We start from the raw sequence: 24,435 nt of genomic DNA, 5'->3' as shown, positions 1-24,435 counted from the left end.
TATTCGTATGCGTGTAAATCAAATTTTCGATATATTTTTATTTTTATTTATAAATGTTTATATAAGTATATATAAAAAATATGTATTTATATTTCGAAACGACCATTAGCGTCTCTATCGTATTCTATACACAACTATTATTAAACTTTATTAAAATTTATGTATTAAAAATTTCTTTGCGTATTTAGAAAAAGAAATGTTTTTAAACTCGAAATTTATACAACGTTACGTAAAAAACTAATTTTTATTTAACACAAAGACTTACAAGTGAAAAACAAAATTTTAATTGAAATACAAAAAAAAATTCTATAAGAAAACAAATACAATATTTTATAGAAATCGTATAAAATCGTTTAGAAATGCGGCAGCAATTAAATATATACGTATATAAAAATAGTTTTCCCTATAAGCAAAACACATAGGTTTAACGTTAAAATAACACATATAACGTTTAACACAAATACGGAATTAATTTAAAAAGGGAAAATTTATTTGAAACTGCGAGTTTAATACACTAATAATCACGATATTATAGATAAAAAATATCAAAAAGTATAATAATGATTGGTTCACAAAAAAGTACTAAAAATATGTAAACTTATAGTTAAATGCCATTAGTACTAAAACCACGATATTTATATTGAGTAGCTGTGTTCAGCATTTAATGTGTTCAATAGTCAAGATGGTGTAGTACCAAATTAAGGAAGTAGTAAGATATATCATAAAAACTCTTATCGAATCATATATAAGTTTGTATGATATATAACAATATGTTATTTCGCATATATATCATATTATTTCATAAAATAGTTATTTAAAAGCTGTTAAGCAAGTTGAAAGAAAAGCATCAAGATCTTCCAAAAATGCTTTTGATGCAATAAATAAATTAAAATACATAAATATATATTATATATGATATTACCCACTACAGCAATACATTATAGTTCCAAAATTATTAGCATAGTAAATGCTAATAATGATATTAACTTATGTCAAGTAATTGAATTTCGATGTATTAGATCAGAGATACTGAAAAGCGTTGAGATTGTGCATAAGATTTATAAATCCCAAATATAGAAAAATTCGAAAATAAGATCCCATAGCAAATTTGAAACATTAAAACAATTATAAGGAAATGAGAACGAGGCAGCAATGAATAAATATTGAAACACTTTTTCTAAAAAAGGCACTACAAATGGAATGCTTCTATACAAAATAGCACAGCAAAAGCTGTAAATAAAGAAAAATAGCGAAATCTAAATAATTCTCAAATCGCACCCACCGCTGCTATCTGTTTAGACAGATGGACGTTTTTACCATTTTTTATGTTTAAGAGTTCTTTACATTTCCTAGATTTGTTCATAGTATTGCTTTAAAGCTTTAAAGATTTCTAGAACGAAATCAGATAAACTTCATGTTTATTATTAAGTTAGAATATTCTTAGAATTTATTTTCATTATTACTTCAAAATTTCTTTTAAGAAATTACATTATAGTCATCTAAAAACTAGCGACAAGTACATTCTATATGTAATTTCATCGGAACGGTGTTTTTTTTTATTTTTTTTGCAATTCCTTTAAATTTTCTTTGAAGGAATTACATTCTAGTCATCCAAAAGTCTAGCAACAAAAATCGTTCTATGTGTAATTTCATCGGATATTTTTGAATATATATAAATATTATCAATATATTAACGTTCAATATATTGCACCTATCTTTAGTTAAATTGTTGGCTTTCATATTTACTTTATGAACTAAAGAGGTTTCCTTGACTCCTTATTTCCATTAAGGAATTCGAAAATCCTGGTTGTCGTACTTGATAATATGTTTAATTTTTCGCACATGCCACTGGTATATACAGTCCATTAAAGAGTCGCAACAATGTGGTTAAATGATCATAACAATGTTGCCTGAGACAAAAATAAAGAAAAGATACTGAACACATACGGAACCAGTGGAATCTATGCACATACGGAACTATTTGAGTCTATACTGTTTATACTTAATCGAATAGTTGGCATCCATTGCTATATAGATGTTTTCATATTATTAATACATCGATTCCTATCGCAACGGATAAAAAATTACTAAGGTATAATATCAGCAGACTTTCTGATCTTCACAATCATATCTCAACACAATTTTCAACAGGTCTACGTTAATTTTTTTTTTACTTTGTGTTAATGTATTCTAAATCCATTTTTAAGATGCACTAGAGTATCATAAAATAACCTAGATAAATGTTACTTTAGGTCGTGTACGAGTTCGAGTAAATTAATGGTAAATTGAGGGAAATAGTAAATTATGCAGGTATGGCAGCGAATGTTAATATTTACCAGAATTTCGAGAAGGATAAATTAGATAAAAATTAGGTAAACTAGCTGTTATCAGTGTGAACATTTTAAAAGAAGTTTTATAAATGAATAAATTTGAAAACTTTTAACCAAAAATAATAAATATGTGCAATAAATAAATAAATATTTACATAAGTGCAGTGCAAAAAAATTCCTAGGAAATTTTAATTTACTTTACCTCAATTTACTTAAACTCGCAGACGGCGTTAGTATCAAATCGACACTTAAGTAAAATTGGCTCTAAGACCTTAAACTTTTAAATAATATAGTAAGATATTATTACTTTTAGTAATAACAAACATTTAAACATTTTTACATATATATATATATATTACTTATTTATTTTGGTACTACATCTCTATACAAGTGGCTAAAACTGCCAAATAATTATGGAAAAAATTATTTAAGAAAAAGTATTATAGAAACTGCGATTATAAAGAAAATAACTTAATTCGAAAAACCGAAATCCCAAAATAAGCAAAGATTTCAAAATAAATCTTTACAAGATAACTACCAAACATCCCACAGAGAAATCATTATTATACTTAATATATTATTAAACAATGAACTAACCCACTAAAAAAAAAGGAGAAATTTATATGTAAAAGTAAAGAAACAAATTGCAGGAATAATTATGCAGAAAAGCATGAAGTTTATAACTGTCATGAGAACATAGCCCACCCACATCAAACCAACTTTAAAATCTTGATCTAATAAAAAACACAATATTTGTATTAAAAGATACTTTATGTAGAATACATAAACTGTAAATAATTTGAAACTGTCAACGTATTTACTTGATATAAACGATAACAAAACGAAATACTTAAGCAGAACTCGAGGGAGTTGAAAGAAATTAAATGAAGCCAAAGCAAAAATTTTTAGATAAATTTAGTAAATGTTAAGTTAAACTTAAAGCGAGATAGTTTTGAATTAACCTCAAAAACCATATAAGAAAAATGCACTGCATACAAAATATGTTGGATTCGATTGATTAGGTGTCAAGAGTTAAATACAAAAATACAGAAAATAATATTTTTATTTAAAAGTATTGAACATGACATGATTATTTTTAAAATTATTATTGTGCATTTAATTAATAATTTGTTTGTTTACATATTAACAACTATAAGTTAACTAATTTCTTTATAACAAAATTATTTAAATTGAATTTAATTTTTATTTAAATTTGCCTCTTAAAACTATATAGTCAAATATAATGTTATTATTAAAATAAAATTAAAATTTTTAGAAAATTAAAATCTTATTTTAAATAATTAAAACTAATTATTATTTTCAAAGTAAAGTAATTTAAAAATTATTTTAAAAAAATGTATTTATTTAATTGTATTTTACTATTAAAATGTGTGAGTATATCGAAAAAAGGCTTGTGATGTTGATTTAAGTTTGAAATTGTAAGCGTTGGTTACACAAAAAAGCAGATTTTTTTTTTAAATTTTTTTAAAAATTAGTTTTTTAATATATATTATAAACAAAGAAAGAATTACTTTAACAAAAACAATAATTAGCAAATTTTTTAAATATTTAGCAAAAGTATAATCATAACAAAGGCTTTAGGTGTTATGTAAATACGTTTAAATTAATATGAAATAATAAAATAAAATATAAAAACAAATCGATTAACAAACTTCAACAAATTTAATAATGTTAATGTTTTTAAATGTCTAAAATAATGTGTAATAGGATTGGAGTAAACATTATTGATATATAATTAAGTTTACACAAAACAATTGCGGATTATGACATTTTGAAATGGACAATCCCAGAGCGCAGATAATTTGGTACAAAGCAAATACATTGGATGTATTTCATTTGATTGAAGGAATAAGAAGAAAATAATTTTTAGATATTAAGCAAACTGGTGACAGATTAATAATAAATATAAAAAATAAATAAATTAAAGAAAATAATTATGAATAAAATTTAAAAAAATTAATAAACGAAATATGATTCATGTGAAAAAGTAAAAAATTAAATTTAAATTCAATTAATATAAAACTTTATTAATTTAAACAAAAATACATATATGGGTTTATTTTTTCAACTATCTATCCCACTTTTTAATTCGCAGAAAAAAATAAATAAATTGAACAAATTGGCAGTAATGGAAATTATATTTAGTAAACCAAAAATAATTTATAAAATATTCGATGTTATAATATTCAAATCGCAATTATTAATTGTATGAAAAAATAAAACTAAATAGTTATTACTAAATAATTAAATTTATAAATGTATATGTTGATGGTATAACTACGAATAAAGAAAAAACAAACGCAACACAAATCGTTTTTCTTTTATTTGCACTTGTAATAGAAAACAGCAAAGGAAAATTGGTAAGTGAATAGCAGATAGAGAAAACTGATAAGGAATAAAATTAATAATATTTATATAATATATATAAATTACAAAAAATATATAAACAAACTTTTTCAGTATGAATCCCTAGGTACACAGCTCAAGTTGGAAAAATGTATAGATATGTAGAAGAAACAATACTAACATATTATATTAAACGAACGATACAAATGAAATACACCAAATTAACAATTCGTTCAATAATGTGTGTGACTGACACATAGATGGCGGCACTAATACTAAATAAATATTTTTTTTCGAAAGTGGCAACCTTTTTAGGCTTACTGTCAAAATCATATGTTAATCCGACCATTTGTTTACAAGTTACAGTGCTTTAAGTGACGCTACTTTTGAGTTTTCAAAAAAAAAATGAATTCAAAGCAATTCCGTGTGCTGATTTATCATTGTTTTTTAATGAAAAAAAACACTCTTCAATGCCAGGAATGGCTTGAAAAACATTATTCGGACTCTGCTCCATCAAAAAGAAGCATTTGTTATTGGTATGCCGAATTCAAACGTGATCGTACAGACACCGATGACATTCCATCTACTGGACGGCCAAATGACGCTGTTATTCCGGAAAACGTTGAAAAAACACTGAAAATCATTATGTCCGACCGTAAAATGAAAGTGAGGGAGATTGCTGACATTCTACAGATATCAGCAGACAGTGTACACACCATAATACACAAACATTTGGGTATGAAAAATGTGTTTTCCAACAACGAATCGATGATTTAAAGAGCTGTTTGGACATGTTTACGAGCAATAAGTCGGAGTTTTTGCGTCGGTACATCACGATGGATGAAACATGGATCCACCATTTCACTCCAGAGTCAAATCGGCAGTCTGCTGAGTGGCATGCAGCGGTAAAAGCCGCCCAAAGCGACCAAAGACGCAGCAGTTCGCTGGCAAGGTTATGGCGTCTGTATTTTGGGATGCGCATGGAATAATATTCATCGACTATCTCCAAAAGGGGAAGACCATCAACAGCGACTATTATATAGCGTTATTGGAGCGTTTGAAAGACGAAATCGCAAAGAAACGACCTCATATGACGAAGAAAACAGTTTTGTTCCGCCAAGACAATGCACCGTGTCACAAGTCGATGAAAACGATGGCAAAATTGAACGAATTGAGCTACGAATTGCTGCCGCACCCACCATATTCTCCAGATCTGGCCTCCAGCGACTACTGGCTCTTCGCAGACCTCAAAAAGATACTCCGTGGTAAGAGATTTGGCTCAAATGATGAAGTAATCGCCGAAACTAACGCCTATTTTGAAGGCAAAGAAAAATCGTTTTACAAAGGCGGTATCGAAAGATTGCAAAAGCGTTGGAATGATTGTATCTCCCTAAAAGGGGACTATATAAACGAATAAAAACGAATTTTGGCAAAAAAAATGTGTTTTAAATAGTTAGTCACACACATTATTGAACGATATTATTATATAACATATAACACTGTTATATAATATATATATTATAAATAATATACTTTGGAATCACATTTTAACTGCAGAGTGATCAGTGGAGTGGACACACTAATTTAAAGACACATTTTTGAAAACTAATTCAAAGTTCCCACGAAAACATTTAATTGAAAAAAATCTATTATATCTAATGTAAAATAGTCCGATATATTTTATTAAGATTTTCTTGTAAATGAATAAGTATAAAATACTGTGTGGCAACACTATTCAAAGATAAAGAGCAAATAAAACTTTTTTATGTTCCCAACCTTAAAGGTGAACAGATATTTTTATTTTTCTATACTGAACACTAGACCCCTCTTTTATATCACTGAAAAAGAAGAACTCAATAGAAAACCGTCTTCAAAAAGTATTTCGTAAGTATATGTAATGGTTATGTATGTTATGTAATGGATGGTTTCTGGTCATGGAGCGCCAGATAACAGACAGATTTATTCTAAATTTTAATACATATATATTAAAAAATAAATATATACGGAAAAAGTAAACCTGATTTTATAAAAAAAATTTAAAATATGTACAGATGTTAGCTTTAGCTGTATCGAATCTTAAACAGAATTTAAAATCTACATTTAGGTCTCATTTATATGATATGTATATAATATATAAATATATATAATATCATATAAAAATATATATAATACAATATATGAATATATATATTATAATATATTAGTATGTATAATATAATATATAAATATATACACTCTAATTAGAAGCATCAATGTGTAGAAGCTACTGTAAATATGGGAATTTGTAGTTTTTCACATATGAAAATGTGTCAATAATATTAAATAATTATGATTTAAATTATTATAAATAATAATCATAATGTACACCTATACTGTACAACACAATATAATTAAAAACAATGTAATAATCATTAATAATTATTTATTATTACAAAAACTTAATCTCTCCTAAATTACTTCACTACACTTACCTTATAGTATACATCCGGTACATATTGTTTATCTGATGATTCACGAACATAGCCAAGTTCAGGAGCATCCTTAGTTGGTATTAAGCAATTATCGCGCACTAAAGCCATACATTGTGCAGAAACTGCATATCCTTCCATATGCACTTGTTTAGTTTTATCTCCTATAACAAAGCAAATAAATACATTAATGTTATTAAAGACAATTATAGAATTAAAATTTTTAATCAAACCTGTAACACAAACTGTAACAAATTTTGAACCAAAATAACCACTTGAAGAATATTTGCAAGGATTTGGATGACGATTTTGAAGTTCACCAGCAGTTATACATTCTTGAGCTGTTAGGAAATGAGTCTCAATGCCACGCAATTGTTTAACAGTACCGTTTGCACTGTCTTCAGTAATAAGATCAGTAAATATCCATCCAATCTTAAATACAAATTAAAAATAAATTTATTTTTTAGTTTATTTCAATTTATTAACATGAAAAATTATAAATGATACAGACCTTCTTTAAACCTAACGCTGCAGCCACTTCCTCAACATCTTTAGCACCTTCGTCGTGTAGTACTTTAATAGAATCTTTAGTTGATTCTTGTGGTGGTTCATAAATAGCTGCAACTTTAGCGCGTATGCCTAATGGTACATCGGTATGTACCTCGTATGTACCATATAGATACCCCAAGCGTTGATGACCTGTTGCACGCCAGTAATTCAAAAAACGCTCCACTATTGTTGTATTTTCAAACATAACATTGTCAACGTGTCTATAAACTTGACGATTTAAAGTTATAGCTGACGGCTGACATTTGGAGCAGATTCCCTTTGGCCATGGTGGATGTTCACGACAGCCAGGTTTAATGCGACAATTAATATCATCCATCGCTACATATTTACCATCAATACCAGATTTTTGTTTACGTATATATGAGTTAAATGAAAGATGCTTAATTTTATGATCTTTTAAATAGGTTTCATCATATGGTTCCAGAGGAGAACAATGTAAGCAACGACCATTAGCATTATGATGGCATCTTAAATATTAATAAAAACAGTTACATTAATTAAAAAACTACATTAAAATAATGCATAAAAAATTTATGATATGGAATATAACAAAATTGAATAACCAAGTAGAACACATCTATAAATATAATAATAATTTATAAAATACAATAAAAATTAACTAAAAATATTAAAACATATATCGCATATAAATAAATTTAATATATTATATTAAGTAAACAACAATATTAAATAATTTTATATAATAAAAAATTTATAAAAATAAATTATTATACCAAAAGAATTGATAATAATTTTTATCATAACTAAATTACTCCTCCTACAGTCAAATTAAAATTAATACCTAAAACACAGTTTTTAATAAAATTAAGAACTGCGCTCATATATTAACACTTGTTTAAAATAATGGTATTAAAGTAATAATTTAAATAAAATAATTTAACTGTAATATAAAGAAATATAAAAAAAAGTAAAATTATATATTCAATATATATATATGTGATATATATAAAATATATACAGGGCGATGGACCTATATTAGTAGTCCAGTTTCTTATTTTTAGATAACTTTAAAATAAATTTTAGTGTTAACTCAAAAATAATAATAAAAATTATAAATTATATACACATATAATATATATGTGGTATATATAAATAATTTATCAACACAAATAAAATTAATGTTAACGCTAAATTATTAGACAAAAGTACAGTTGAAATTTAAAATTAAGAAATATAACTAACACAATATAAATAATAAATTTATAATAAATTATAATGTATTAAAAAAAATTTAGAAATAAAATAAATAATATAAACAACATGTTACAGTAATTATCAGAAGCATTCAAGTATATTATATGGAATAGGTACACAAAAATAAATAACAAAATAATTATAATTCAGGTAATTGAAATTATTTATATATAACATACCAGCATATAAATTAATATATATAACATACTGCATAATATAAATATATATCATATAAATAAACATAAATAAACATATAAATATATATATATAATATTATTATATAAATGTTTGTAATATAAATAGATATAATACAAATATATATATAATAAATATATTTAATATTATATAAATGTTTATAAAATATATTCATACAAATAATACATATGAAAAATAGATATATAAAGATATATAAAAATGAACTATATAGATGTTTATATAAAAAATAATAAAAAAAAGTATAAAGATATCGATTTAAATATACAAAAGGTATAAACTTTAAATATTACATTATCAAAAAACTTAATACAATTCAGATACACATTGTAGCTTAATATATACTGTTTAATTGTTAGTTAAATATAATCTTTATAAAGTTTATTTATAAGTAAACTTTAAAATACAAATATTTAAACAAAGTGTAAATATATATATCACTTTTAATTTTATAAAAGCATAACGACAACAAATATACATATACACTACATATATACTATATACGTATTGTATGTATAAATTGTATGCATGAACAAATATATAATGAAATATACATATAAATGGCGTTTTCGATTAGTAAATCTGGATTCAATCTATATTTACTCTCGATCTGTAAAAATTTGTTGCCTAATCGAACGTTTTTAGAGAACATTTAACATTTCTGTAAGCATTTACATTTTTTATAAACACATATGATGGATCAAATCAGACTCTATCTGTCAAGTCAGATAAAAGAGTTATTAATTTTAGGAAAATCTTGCTACTCTGGCAAAATATATAGATCTAATTTATTACAAATAATCTCAAGTGTTATACATTTTGCTCGAGATTTCGTAATCGAGAATAAAACAAAAGTTCACTATAAATACGGCAAAGGCAAAGGACACATCTAATATATAAATTATACGTAAGTCATTAATTATAAAAATATGATTAATATGATAACATATGAAATATGATTTTAAATTATAAAAAAAATACGTATACGTTTAAGTAGTAATGTGATATATATAGAGTGTATTGATTTTGACATATTTAAAAAATCAATTTACGTACAATTTGCTATCCCGCTCACGTTGAATAAGACCATCCATTTTTGCTAACAATAGATCGACCTCATCTTCAGTAATATTTACTGATGGTCTAAATTCTTTAGCACTTGTTGTCGGCACATCATCAGCTGTTGAGGTTTCAAAATCGTCAATAGCAACTGTACTAGTTCTCTACATTAAAATTGAAATTAAAAAATAAAGATTTAGTTATTTTATTTCGTTACCCTCATGGAGTTGCCAGCCATTTGTTTTAAGTAAACCATATCGCCATGTTTGAGAATTGCCCCAACCTTCTGTGGTGTATTTATATGCAACTATAAGATGAATATTGATAAAAAAAAAAGTAATTAATAAAATACAATTAAATTAATTAAAAATGAGGAACTAACCTCAGTAATAAAATTTCGTTCTCTAAATATACCAAATCCATCAACTTTAAGTTTCTTCTGTATAATATCAAAGAATTCCCTGATATTTGAATTTGGAGATACTTCAATACGTTTAATTCCTTCAGCAGATTGGACACGTACAAGCTGAAATATAAAATAAAATTTATAAATCAATATTTATATATAAATGTGAACAGTTATTAAATAAATGTTATAGTAGAAAGTTTACAATTCTTTTTTTCACAGAAGTCATTCTATTTTCCCTCTGCTGTACTTTGTTTAAGTGTATTTTAAGTAAGTTTTTATTTGGCAAATGTACAATTTTATTAGACACAAAATAATTATTGCCAAAATAAACACGTGACACCATGTTTTGTAATAATATAATAGGAAATAAAATAAATAAAAAATTAAATAAAAAAATAAATTAGAAACACATAATATATTAACTTTAAATGGTAATGATTCAGCTTCATAGAAACACAATAGTAATGATATGGTAGTTAACGAAATAATGAAATAATTTACAACTTAGCAGTTTTAACTACTAATTTTCATTATTATATATATTACATTTTTTTAACAATACCCTTACCGAACTTTTACATAATAGGAAGAAACGATGACGCGCAAAGGAGTATAAAAAATTTCGTTTCCGGTAAAAAAGTTGTTCTAATTCCATGCAAGCCATTTCTCGTTAGGGATTAAAGAATTTTATCAACTCAATAAAAACAAACTTCGATAGGCCAATTTTCGGGAATTGAAATAAATAAATTTATTGCATTTTTTTGAAGTAGCTTGAAGCTACTAAAAGCCGTAAGGCTTTTGTCTTATATTAATGCACTTGTTGCTATCATCAAAGCCAACAATAAACTAAATTATTTTCCGTTATAGCTTTTTTAATGCATTTTAGTTTAAAGGAAAATGCGCAATTCTTTCAATGAAAAGCAAAAAATTAAATTGATTTTGTTTACATTTTAAGAAACACGAAAAAAGTTTTCGAATTTTACACTAAAAAATGGAAAAAACTTATACAAGTAAATAAGTCGCAATACCAAAATATATTAATGGTATTCACGATGTCGAGTAACAAGTTCAATAACTGAGGACACAGTGATGATGGAAAGTGGCATCAAAATACATACATAAAAAAGGATTGTGTTTCTTAATTAAATTAGAGTGTAGGAAACCAACGCAACGGTAGTGCATTAACATCGAAAATATATTATGTAGTTCAGATGGATGTTTTTAAAATGGATAGATGTTTTTAAAATTAACCATGGTGATTTTATAAGCGTACTAAACAATTAAGAAATTTTCGTTGTTAGTTGTAGAGATGTTGGAGATATAGAAAGCTTGAAGTCGAAGACCAACTAGATTTAGCGTTTATCTCATCTACTGTCCTTTAAATGTCGTTTTAGCTTTAAAAATATAAAGAAACCACAACATGACATTTGTCGAGCATTACGTACTTCCGGCGAAATCCAGTCGTTTCAGAAGAAATTTAATTGCCTCTTGTTTTTTATTCAAAATAATAGTAAAAATTGCTTCGCCGTATGAAAAATACACAGAAGTCACAGGATGTCATTTCTGGAGAATAGCATAGATCCCGCGATATAGATTGTCATTTTAAAACAAAATTTTATTACCACCATTCATGCTTGTCCAAAGTATTTGTGAAAATTGTTTCACCGTATGACATTCCCATTTGTTAAAAAGTATCTATAATGATAATTACATCAAGTATAATCTGTTCATATTTTTCATAGGTTTTCATAGGTAAAAACACGTACATATACTGTTAGAGCAATATTTGCTTGTTAATTTTGTTTTTAATTTTCCAGTTATTGCGTCGAAACTATTTTAAAGTCGGTTTTGTTTTTTTTTAAGAATTTTAACTTTTAATGAGCGTTATTTTTAGTATATTTTTATAAGTATTTCGGCAAATTCACTTTTGCCTTCATCAGAAGAATTCCTAATATGTTATATAAACTAATAACAAATATACTAAAAATAACGCTCGAAATAAAAGTTACAATTCTTAAAAAAACAAAACCGACTTTAAAATTTGCATATGGTTGTGGTGACCCATGAAGATCTGCTGGTATAGCCATTTTTAAGAATGGTGAACGGCACTTGGTTGTCGAAATTGACGAATGGTTTTGGCACGCACACCCGACCGCTGTTATCTACTTGAACTGCATGAATTTGTCTGCATCATTTATAAATGTGTAGTTGTGACATAGCATCGTCGAAAAAGACTTTCAATAATATTTTGAATATTTTACTGCATTTAATACCATTTGAGTTTCAGTCACTCTGATCCGACATTTTTTTTGTCGTAGACCCAGCCGATTTTCAACTTACTTATTCTTATTTAATATGTTTGTAGAATTGCGGTTATTGGTCAAATATCTATTACATTCATGTAGACTCTACAAATTCTTGCTGTTGACTATTTCATTTCGACATAATGTATATATTCTGACAGCAACGATTTCAACGATTATGTTTAAGTGCCACACGATAAACAAGTATTTCCAATAGTTGTGTTACTGTTATATGTTTCTTAATTTTTTTGAGCTATTGTTGTTGTCATAAGTGTTTAAATGTGGAATAAGAAATTTTATATGCCAATTCTTTGATTCACAAACGATATTTAAACATATCCAACTGAGAATATGTTGTAGTTATTGTTAACACGGCTATAACTACTTGTGATTATTCCAACGTTCCATAATAAATCCAATATCAATAAAATACGACTTTAAGTTGTCTGCATGTCGAGGCATATATTTTTTTTACAAATTGTGGCAAGATTTTTGAAACTATGTTGATTTTTAGTACCCTTCCATGTACGTTAAATTCTTTTGTTAAAATAGAGTAATATCCCATTGTGATATGCGATCTCAATATCAATTCAAAAGCTTTCTTTGGCAATAGTTTGTCACGATAATATCTGCTTCAAACATCCTTTTGGGCTATATCAACAACAATTGATCTGAAAAAATAAAATAAATTTAAAATCTGAGCTTATTTATAATACTTAAAATATTACCTTTAGTTTTGCCGCTATATTAACACAGAAGTTAAGAGTTAATAGAGAAGATAAGATAATAATTTATTGTTTATCGTAATAATGTAGCACAAGCAATTAGACAACGAATTCGTCCGCTATAAGTCCATCGTTATCCCATCTACTTTTTTCAATTTATCACTTTTTATTCTCCAACATTTATGTGTAGAAGAGATTAAATGTTTTCCAAAATTAAAGATGATTGGCCGATATTCAGTTGAGTGATATGCAAAGAGCATTAATCTGACATAGTGTTAATATCTACATGCAGGTTTTGGTAACGAAACTGTTATGATTTGAAAGAATTAATCGTTTCCAAGTCAGCTTTTCCGATTATGATATTGGTAACCTATGCTGCAGAGATTAATAAATATCTTTAAAAGACCGCGAATATTTGTAACGGATTCTCGGTGTTGTTTTTTGTGTAAACAACGTTTTATCCCAACTGATGCCGCAGATCAGCCGTAATGTAAAATTAAGTAAAGTAATCAGGCTTAGTATAAGAATGTAAACAAATATATAAGCATATAGCTTGAAGTATATCAGTTAAGAAAAGAGATATCTCTATTGTGAGAAATAATGCTATTGTTGTTGTAGCTCACAGAGATCTATAAAACAAATAAAATGAAAAGACGTATACATGGTATAAAATGTAGATAGGTGATGGTAGAGTGAGACGGCAAGAGACTATTTAGGTGTAAGAATGTATTGAGGGTAAGGAATTATATTTTATTGCTATTCATTTTGCATATGGACGGGAACAAAAATGAATTCTAAAAATGAACTAAAAAAATAAAAACGCGTTAACATTACAAACCTTTAATATTGAAAAGCTATATAAGAGTACAGTTTCGTTATTAAATGTTGGTCAGTGTGTTTAAAATTATGTAGTACTACTAACTAAAGCTAAAGATTAGCCTGTTTAATTATTAAAGGTAGAATAATGTGTAATGATAACTAGTTTGGTAACAGGCAAAAATAAGACTATTTTTTGTACATTAAGATACTATTGAAATCCAAAAAATTACATATAATAAAATAAGTAAATTTTAGAAAGTAAAAATAATCTTTACTTAGAAACTAATCTAACAATCGTCCCTATTTATTTCACACTTTCTTTAACTGACCATATTCTAACCCAAACAAAATCTCCCTGGTCTTAATGTAAATCTCTTAACTTTTCGTAATGCATTATTTTTCTCCTTACAGAAGCTATCGACATTATCCTAAATCACAGTGACTATATCGACGGTTCAAAAAACATATTTTAACAAAATTACTTATGTATTAGCGCTAATATACTATTTTGCTACCAAAATATGGATTGAAGACCGTTTACCGAAAATGTTTGATTAACATTTCCAAAATGAAGGAACCCAAAATATTATCGTGCTGACGATCGATAAGATCAATACATTATACCAAAACTACATAATAATAGCACTTGTAATTTTACTAGCAAACAATGGACCTAAAATGTTTAATCAATACTTCTAAAATACAAAAAACAAATAATCTGAAACGACATTCTATTGCCGACTTATAAGAACAATGCCACGTACGAAAAATGACTTAGAAACCTATATAGAAATGTTTAAGTGCTACAGAAATTTTACTAGCAAGCAGTGGACTGAAGACCGTTACTCGAAAATGTTTAATCAATACTTCTAAAATACAAAAATAAATAACCTTAAACGATATTCTTTTGAATTTTGACTTACAACACAATGACATGTAGCAAGAATTACTAGAAAACCTATATAGAAACCTTAAAGTCCTGTTGAAAATATGGATTATATATTAGTGCAGCTACTATAACAACAAATATATTCATATCGAAAATACTTATTATGATATGAAAATAAAGATGATATGACATTCTAGACCCAAAATTAACTAATTCAGTGTTCACATCGAAGTTGGTTCTCTTCCTATCCAATTTCACAATGGCTGGGTTTACGATTATTGAAAAATGTTTTAAATTTAAAAAATTAAAACTATAAAATATAATGCAATAATAATGTTGCGCATTTAAGCTGTGAAAATATTTATTCAGTTGGTTTGCTTTAGTTCTGAAGAAATCAATCTATTCCATTGACTTGACCACAGCACTTTTAATTGCTTATAACTGTGCAAGCAGGTTTTAATTACAAACGCAAAAATAAACATATTTCAATATTAAGAAATTTGTTTTTTTCTCAAATTCCATTGAATTCATTAAAATTAACGCTAAAAAAAAATATAACATAACGTTATGAGTACCATTCGCCAGCACTCCAATGTAAACAAATCAATCTAAGCACTTGTGTGAAGCTGCGGGCTTGGTTGGGGTCGAGTTTAAGGCACGCAACAACAAAAGTAGATCATTTTTTGCATTTTTATGCGTTTTCATCCTTTTTGCTTTACTATCATTGATATTTACAATAACAACACACAGTGACGCTAACAGCCGGCAATTGTCAGACAATTGCAGCCGGCAGTGGCCTTGCGTACAACAGGCGCTCACATCCACATTTATTGCCATAAAAAACAATTTATATTTTTTTCTAAACATTAAACCATATTTTAGGCAACTAATTGTTTTTTATGGAGAAAACCTGAAATTTGAGTTTGTTTTTTAAGCACGTTTACTTACAATTTTATCGCTTTGTTGGGACATTGCACTTTTGTTGTTGTCAAATTTGAGTTTCTAAATATTCAGAATTTGGAAATGATTTTCGTGAAATTATCCACGTCACTCTATGCAGCTTAGAACTTTTTCTAAAATAAACACACTTTAATATTGCTTTTAAATTAAATATAATTGATTATCACTTACATCGACGCAATAATACACGTAAACAAATAATAGTACCGACCATAAAAAAAACTAAGGGCACACAAATATTGCAAATCACCGGCACCAAAATCTTAACTGTCAAATTGAGTGTGTTCAGTGTACGCGCTGTATCAATAATTTCTTCAAACATTTTTCAAAAAGAATCGTCAATCAAATTTAATTTAGTGAATATTGATCCAAAATTATATATCAATTGGATTACTTATCAATTTAGTATTAATCCTTTGTTTCGAAATAAAACATTTATTACATGTTACTCAAGTAATTAATATATTTTTTTAAAAATTTTGTTTGCTCTAGCGGAGAGTAGAATAAACTGTGACTATTGGTAGCCTTAATTTAAATGACAGCAATGCTGCTTTGTTAAACAGATGTTGAACAAAAACATAGAATTGTCTATGTATTTATTGTTTACTTTAGTAAGAGTTAACAGCTGAACTAAAGTGGAAAGAATAATTTCAGTACCATTTTTTGTTTTCGAATTTATTACTATTAATATATTACTCTTTTTATTTTAATATTGTATGCAAACATTAAACCATTTTTAATAGCATATCTTTGTATATTCTTAGTAAACATTTTGATAGCCTTAAAGCGAAATAATTTCTGAAAAGATGAACAGAACTTTTCATTTTTATTTCTTAAAGGGAAATTAGTTTCCTTTTATATTTTGTTTTGATTTCATAGTCTTTGGAATAACTAATAAATATAAGAAGCAAAATGGAGATGTAAATCAAAACCTTATCCTTCAACTTTTATACAAACGACCTTTTGAAACGATGGAATATGAAACAATATATCAAAAAGAGAATGCATTATTTAGTTTTTATTATTGTACTTATATGTGTCAGATCTTTGCCCCTTTTATTCATCCAACGATTTCTCTTTGTTATTTTCAGTAAAACACGAAGTAGTACTACATATACAGATTTAGTAGGCGTACGTTGGGGCTTTTGAAAGTCACCAATTAATTGAAGTACCAAGATTTCTATAAATTATCTTTAAGCTTTGCAGTGTTGTGAATGGTGGATTATTGAACATAATTCTGTCCCTCATAAAAAGTTTTCTTTATCAATTCTCGTCACTCTACCGTTCTGTAGGGTTTACTGCGTATTTATAATATGCAGTCATTAATATGCAATCATTAAAAAATAAAAAAAAAACAAAAAGAAAGAAATAAAACCAATTACTTCACTCGGCGTCATGATTTCAAATGCTAATACGTTTTGAGCTGCTTTCGATTAACTTCTACAAAGTTAATATTTTCTTTTCTTTTTCTTTTCGAAGACAAAGCATGATTGAAAGTTTTATTGCTAATCAATTTAAAATAAACACAAATTAAAATAAATGAATTTTCCTACTTTTAGCTTTACTCAAAGTTTTTTAAAATTATATCATAATTTGCGTCAGCTGCTATTTTCGCTTCAGTTTATAGAATTTCGAATGGAGATAGTCTCTCTTGGATCATCATACTTTTCTAGTATGTCTTAATCAATTTTAAATTTGAAAAGCTTCTTTCCGTCGGAGCTATACTGACTAGAACTGTGAACATGAATCTGGTTACTATATAAACATTCGGAAATATTTCGAATATGGTTAATGCCATTATCAAATCAAATTGTTCAAAATATTTATTAAGTGCTTAGAATCCACAGTCGGTAACTTTTTGCGAGGCCCCTGGGGCGCGAGGCCGTCGGCGGTCGCCGACATCGGTGACGCCTAGCGACGCCACTGTATATATATATATATATATATTACTTAATCTCCGGAAATCAGAGAGAGTGCTAGGCAAAAGTGTTTCGAAATCAGCTTATATATACATATATATATATATATATATATATATATATATATATATAAATAGTTTATATATATATAAATAGTATATATATATGTATATGGTTTTAGTGCGAGTTTCAACTTTACCTTACAATTTCTTAAACAATATAATTCTATGCAAGTTAATATTATTATCAATTCCTGCATCTTCTATTGGAGCATAGGGCCTTAATAACGTACTTCCACATGGTTCTGTTGTCACCAAAATCTTCAGCTCGTTCCATGTTTATCCGGACCCACGATTTTCACTTGCAATGTTTTTCTCCATGTGTTGTTAAGACGTCCCACTTTACGGCTGTCTTGAGGTCCAAAAAAAAGAGTTATTCGACAAATTGTTAGCAATAATTTCAAAAATATCAACAAATTTCTATTTCCTTTAATAGAAATGAGTGACTAGTATTTCAATAAAACAAAATCTGTTTGGATTTCTTGGTTTCGACATGGTTAATATGTTAAGCACATTTGAATTAAGAATTAAGCACATTTCAAAAGAATTTCATTGCGGATATACCTAGAACAGGTATAACGCTTACAATGATTTATGAGGTCAACTGCATTTATAGCTTAATTTTCTTATCATTCGTACCGGTATAATGCGCAGATCAACTTTCCATTGGAATAAATTCCGCATATACAAATAGAAGCACTGTATGACTTTCTCCTGTGTAAGAAGCGAGGACGAAGTTAAACCTCTTTCTGTTCTGTACGTTATAGCATATGGATAAAAATACTAACCACATTTAGACATTTAGTGAAGCCAATTGCACCTAAATGACTCCAGGTTTCAACTGCAAGAACCATTACGGTCCCCTACTGAGCACATTTGAATGTGCAAGACAACAAAGTATTGCGGGTAACTGTATTCCATGGTACTAGATTGACACCTTCTATTGAGGGCAGTAAATGACACACACTTAATACTAAATGTGGAGGCGTGAAATAAATTTTAGATGACTTTTACTACCGAAAAGTAGTAGAATAGATAACATATATAGTTTTCATGAGACATTCGAGCTTTAGAAATTCGCGGTACCCTTTGAACACAGTCTGTTATATATTTTTTGATATCTGACTAGTTGTCATTAGTGGGACATAATACGAGTATATATTGGTACATAAATAAAAATGAAATTCACTTTATATATATTTTTAAGCAAATAAATATATATGTTAAATTCTTCAAGTAAGGTTAGTTTAAGTAAAGTTAGTTCAAGAAATCTTGACATTACTTTCTAAATATAATTTTTCTTTTTCTTTTGACTTTTTAAAATACAATTTTTTTCTCTAGATGCTTGTCTGATTTTCAATAATTTAGAAGAATTTAAAGCAACCACTTAAGATAATAGAGAACTGACACCATATAGTACACCTGAAAGAATATATTAAAAATAAATTTCCAGACGACAAAAATATTCTCTTCCCTTTCGAAAAAAAAAGAAAACATTGGAAAATAAAAAACAACTGAAGGTGCATAGAACTTCAAAATTCAATGGTTGGCAATATTGTAAAGAGATGACATGGTCTATAATATCTTTGACTTGTATAAACGACTCAGTATTTGAAATATATGTATTCTTATCTATAGTCTTTTTTTCCTATTTGAACCATAGAGATCTTAGAGATTGTGAGCACAACCTTAAAGATCTAATTTTAAAATCTAGGTCTGGTCGTTATGTCTCTTATTATAATATTTAAAATATACACAATTTTTTCCACCAGTCCTTATTCTTCTGTAAAACAAGTGATCATTTTGACTTCGACTCATTTTAAGACCTTGTTATGACTTCTTGTCTGACTTTTTTTTATGAAAACCTCCGGAATCATCTTTTTATATGTGAGGAAGGGTACTTTCGAACGAACTACCACACGCAAACACAATCTGTAAAAAGTAAGCTAGGTAGATTCAGTTTGGCAGTTATTTGGCTTGTATGAGTAATAATAAGCCTGCTCGGTAAACTTTTTGTAATAGATTTTATGTTAAGCGGCAGTCAAATAGACCAACTTTACGTTAAAAAAATGGCGTAGAGCAGAACACTCAAGACTGTGTTTACCTTATTGGACGACATCAGCTCACAACCCAAGTCGATTGAAGAACTTGTTCAATGAGATCAAAACCGAAGATGATGATGATGATAATGATGATGTTAATGATGATGATGACTTTATATCTAATAATCATAGTAGCCTCTGAATTGTATTTAAGATCAGAAAAAATTGATGGACTGGCATTAAACAATTTGGATTGGCAACAAAAATAGTACTATATCTCTAGTTCTATAGTTATATTTGACAAAGTACATTGATGAAAAGTACATTAATGAATATTTTATAAATACTGACCATAATAACTATTAACCTATGAATTTCTTTGCCAATCTTAAAATTAGTTTATTTGTTCCAATTAAAGTAGAGAAACCAATTACCGTAGTGACCTTCGAATAAAAATGTGCTTTTAAAATTTTCTTTTATATATAAAAGAAAACCATTAAGTGTACTTGATTCAGGTGTCCCGGTTACTAGCCAGAACGACACTAAACTGGAGTAATAAATTTTATTAAATAGAAAATTCGTTTTTCTTTTAACAAAAATCATAAGAAATATATAATTGCGCATTTGTGCCACTCAATGGGTTTGTAAATTTAATTTATTGAATTAATTGACACGCAAATTGGCAAAATAATGACACTTTTTAATTTTGGAAATTTTGGATATCAATTATTGGAGTTCGTTTAAATTTGGGTCAATATTGGGGCTGCGTGAGTCCTCCGCCAATGACGCAGACTATAAATATAATTATTAGACCTTAGCCTCACTTAACACAAAACTGGGTTAATTGCAATATTTTCAATAACATACACCTTTATATACAATATAACCATATTTTATATTATATGTACATATGTATATAATATTATGTAAATTGAATGTGCATACCCCACACATAATGGCAGTGGTAATAAAATTCAAAATGGCGTAGATACTTTTCAATTGAATTTATGGTTGCAAAAGTAAATAGCAAAGGAATTTGTATGCAAATAAATTCAATTTGTGTCACATAATGCAATACAAACGTCTCTCCACCCTTTACCCTTCCTACTCCAACGCCGAGAACAATGGACAGGATAGCGGGATGAAATGGTCACACATAGAAATGTCAGCCCTTTAGTGCTCCACAAATCGTTTCATTTGGTTTTGATTAAAAGTGATTTGTTGCAAGTTGTCAGTGGCAAGTTGTGATGATGCCGAGATTGCAGCCAAGGCACGTACACTGTCACCATAAACGCACCAGGGCAGACACTGAATCTTCAACCACAAGGTCAGATATTATTTACTGACCATTTTGTGGCCAATTATGCTGAGTCACAGTGAAATTGCAACATTACAAGGAGTAACTAACTGTTTTAATGGTGGTGATGTGATTAGAGTTGATATTGGCATTGGTTTGCTAAATAATTAAGACTAAGAATCAGACGCAAATGGAAGTATTAGAACAATTTAAGTATCAAAACAAACGAACAATTTCAGAAATGGATGAAAAATATTTTTATAAAATCCTTGTAAACAAAATATATCATTATGATATATTCATAATATAATTATTAAAATTGCAACAATAAAATGTCGATGGTCAGTAAAAGAATTGATTTACACAATGTGATTAATTGTGACATAAGGATGTTTTGGAAAAAGTGTATGTATCATAGATATTAAGATGTGTTCTTATGAAATGAATGCTCCAATAGAACAACTTTTAATAAATTTAACAAAATTTTTTTTATATAAATATACATATACATACATATAATAACACTGTTTTTAACACTGTTTTATTTTTCTTGCAATTGTCTAATAACTTTTGGCTTTTATTTTAACGAATGCGTTTTGTATTTATTTATGTATTGCACTTTTTAATGAACATAGAAATTTAAAATTCCTTAATGAATAATTAACTTCTTCACAATTACTAACCTATCGGTCATCTTCACAAATTTTATTATAAAAATTACTTTTTCAAAATATTTAAATTTACTCATTCACACTGGCAATAGTTGTAAATAATAAACAGCTGACTGGCGTTTTCCATTTTGTTCCAAAAATCATTCACAATAGCTCAGTTCTAATATTTGGCACCATTGTAGTGCGAGAGGCTTATTCGTTAAGCACTTCCAGGATAGCTTAGGGCTTATTTTTGTGAATTTTCTTTTTGCTTTGCATAATAATTTTTAAGCTGCTCTATTGGAGCATTCATGTCAGAAGAACACACCTTTAGTTATTCATGAATAAGACACATGTTCACATCAAAATGACTTTATGTATTGTGGTAAAAATGAGTCGAAACCTGAATCAAATTTATTTAATGAGAAGCAAAACAAAGCATAGGATTATATACCATTGACGGTTTTGAGGTGGAGGATATACCATAAAAATTTTATTTATTGTGTTGTAAATAATTATAGGTTTTGTGTTAAGTTAGAAGAGGCCTCTGAAGTGCTATTACTGAAAATATCTTTAAATTTATAAATAGAGTGAATTTAAAGAATATTTTATTATTAGACTAAAGTCTAAATTCATACAAAATAGACTTATTTTGAATAAAATAAATGGGTTTTCCCAAAAAATAAGTTTCTATTGTTTTTATTTATAAAATATCGTAAAGCACCTTGGCATACTTCCAAGCTACGAGCGCAATTCCTTTCATTACACTATGTGTCAATATATTATAGTTTAGTTTCAGAGATTTAGGGCTCTAAATTAACAAATTTTAAATAAAAATGACCAGTTGGTGCATACTTAAAATCTATGAAACTAATTTCTGAATATAGATCGAAAGCATCATCATGACTCTAAATGACAGCCAAGCTGCACTTAAAGTTATGGTCAACTTGATTATATCATCAAAACTAGTCCATGATTTCAAATGCGGGTTAAACGGTGTGGGCAAGAACAGCGGTTTAACAGTTCTATACGGTCCTGACTTTGTAGGACTTCAGGAAACATATTTGCGGTTAAATAGCAAAAACTGGACTTCAATGTACACAAATCTGTTGTGAAATTAGCTTCTGACAGTTGAATTCAATCTGCATCAAATAATAAATAGAAAAATTCCGATGGCCAAATTCACCAAATTCGTTCTGCTTTAAAAGAGTGGAAAGGCTACAGTTTTTTTGTGACATCCTGTTGCAAGGACTGTCGAGAAGTAATCGGTGTGATTCTTGTTCACATCACCTATGCCAAGTACCTCTTCTGTCTTGGCCTCGCTGATAACAACTTATGTCTATTTTGCTATTTTGAGGACATACATATTTAAATATATAAATATATTTATTTAAATAATAAATATATATTTATTTAATTAATAATTATTTAAATAATAAATATATATTTATTTATATAATAAATATGAGGAGTTTTTCGAATAGCAAAGAAAGAAATAAAGTACAAACACAAAAATTTATTTTTTAATTTTATTGAAGTTCGGCTGACCATACAACGCTGTTTCGAGTATTGCCAAGTACTCTTCATCAGTGGTCTTTGGGAATAATCGAATTTTATTTAATTAGTTTATAGTCCGTATATAATTTGTTTGGACTGCAAGTGCCAGGCTTAGAACTCGTGCCTGTCAAATTAGAAGCGATGACTAATCGTGTTTATCCACAAGAAGCCAAGGCTGCACAAACTTTCAATGCTCAAGTTCCAGGTTTTATTGTCACTTATTTTTATTTAATTAGTGACAACAACCAACGCACTTGCCGTGCTTTTTAAATTAGAACGAGCTTATAAACTACAGCTTTATTTTTGGAAACACAAGTTCAACGAATTGAAAGTTTAACTTTTGGGTTTTGCCTATTTCTTTATTTCTTTTCAAAGCTACTCTTTTTGTAGAGACATTTTGTAATGCATATTGTTTTACTTACTATATGTAAAGCGACCATTCTGGTGCTTTTTACAAAGAAGCTATGCTATGTTGTGGATAAACACGATTAGTCATCGCTTCTAATTTGACAGGCACGAGTTCTAAGCCTGGCACTTGCAGTCCAAACAAATTATATACGGACTATAAACTAATTAAATAAAAT

At 27.6% G+C, this 24,435-nt stretch overlaps 1 protein-coding gene across 2 annotated transcripts in view; it reads right to left on the bottom strand.

Annotated features, from left to right (window-relative positions):
* Window positions 1-16,773, bottom strand: part of LOC119677362 (nuclear protein localization protein 4 homolog) — an 88,687-nt gene extending 71,914 nt beyond the window's left edge. Inside the window, exons 1-8 of one of the 2 annotated variants that reach the window (XM_038088670.1) lie at window positions 16,499-16,773; window positions 16,316-16,440; window positions 10,605-10,748; window positions 10,440-10,529; window positions 10,220-10,386; window positions 7,677-8,202; window positions 7,399-7,597; window positions 7,169-7,329 (exon numbers count right to left, since the gene is read on the bottom strand). In XM_038088670.1, coding sequence (XP_037944598.1) covers window positions 7,169-7,329; window positions 7,399-7,597; window positions 7,677-8,202; window positions 10,220-10,386; window positions 10,440-10,529; window positions 10,605-10,748; window positions 16,316-16,339 — 1,311 coding nt within the window. In that variant the 5' untranslated portion in view covers window positions 16,340-16,440; window positions 16,499-16,773. Of the gene's footprint in view, window positions 1-7,168; window positions 7,330-7,398; window positions 7,598-7,676; window positions 8,203-10,219; window positions 10,387-10,439; window positions 10,530-10,604; window positions 10,749-11,199; window positions 11,461-16,315; window positions 16,441-16,498 lie in introns of those variants that run through there. The other variant, XM_038088669.1, reaches the window with a different exon arrangement.
* Window positions 16,774-24,435: the final 7,662 nt, after the last annotated feature.

Source organism: Teleopsis dalmanni, chromosome 2 (assembly GCF_002237135.1).
Source record: "Teleopsis dalmanni isolate 2A chromosome 2, ASM223713v2, whole genome shotgun sequence".
Lineage (NCBI taxonomy): Eukaryota > Metazoa > Arthropoda > Insecta > Diptera > Diopsidae > Teleopsis > Teleopsis dalmanni.
This window is presented reverse-complemented; position numbering and strand designations above follow the sequence as displayed.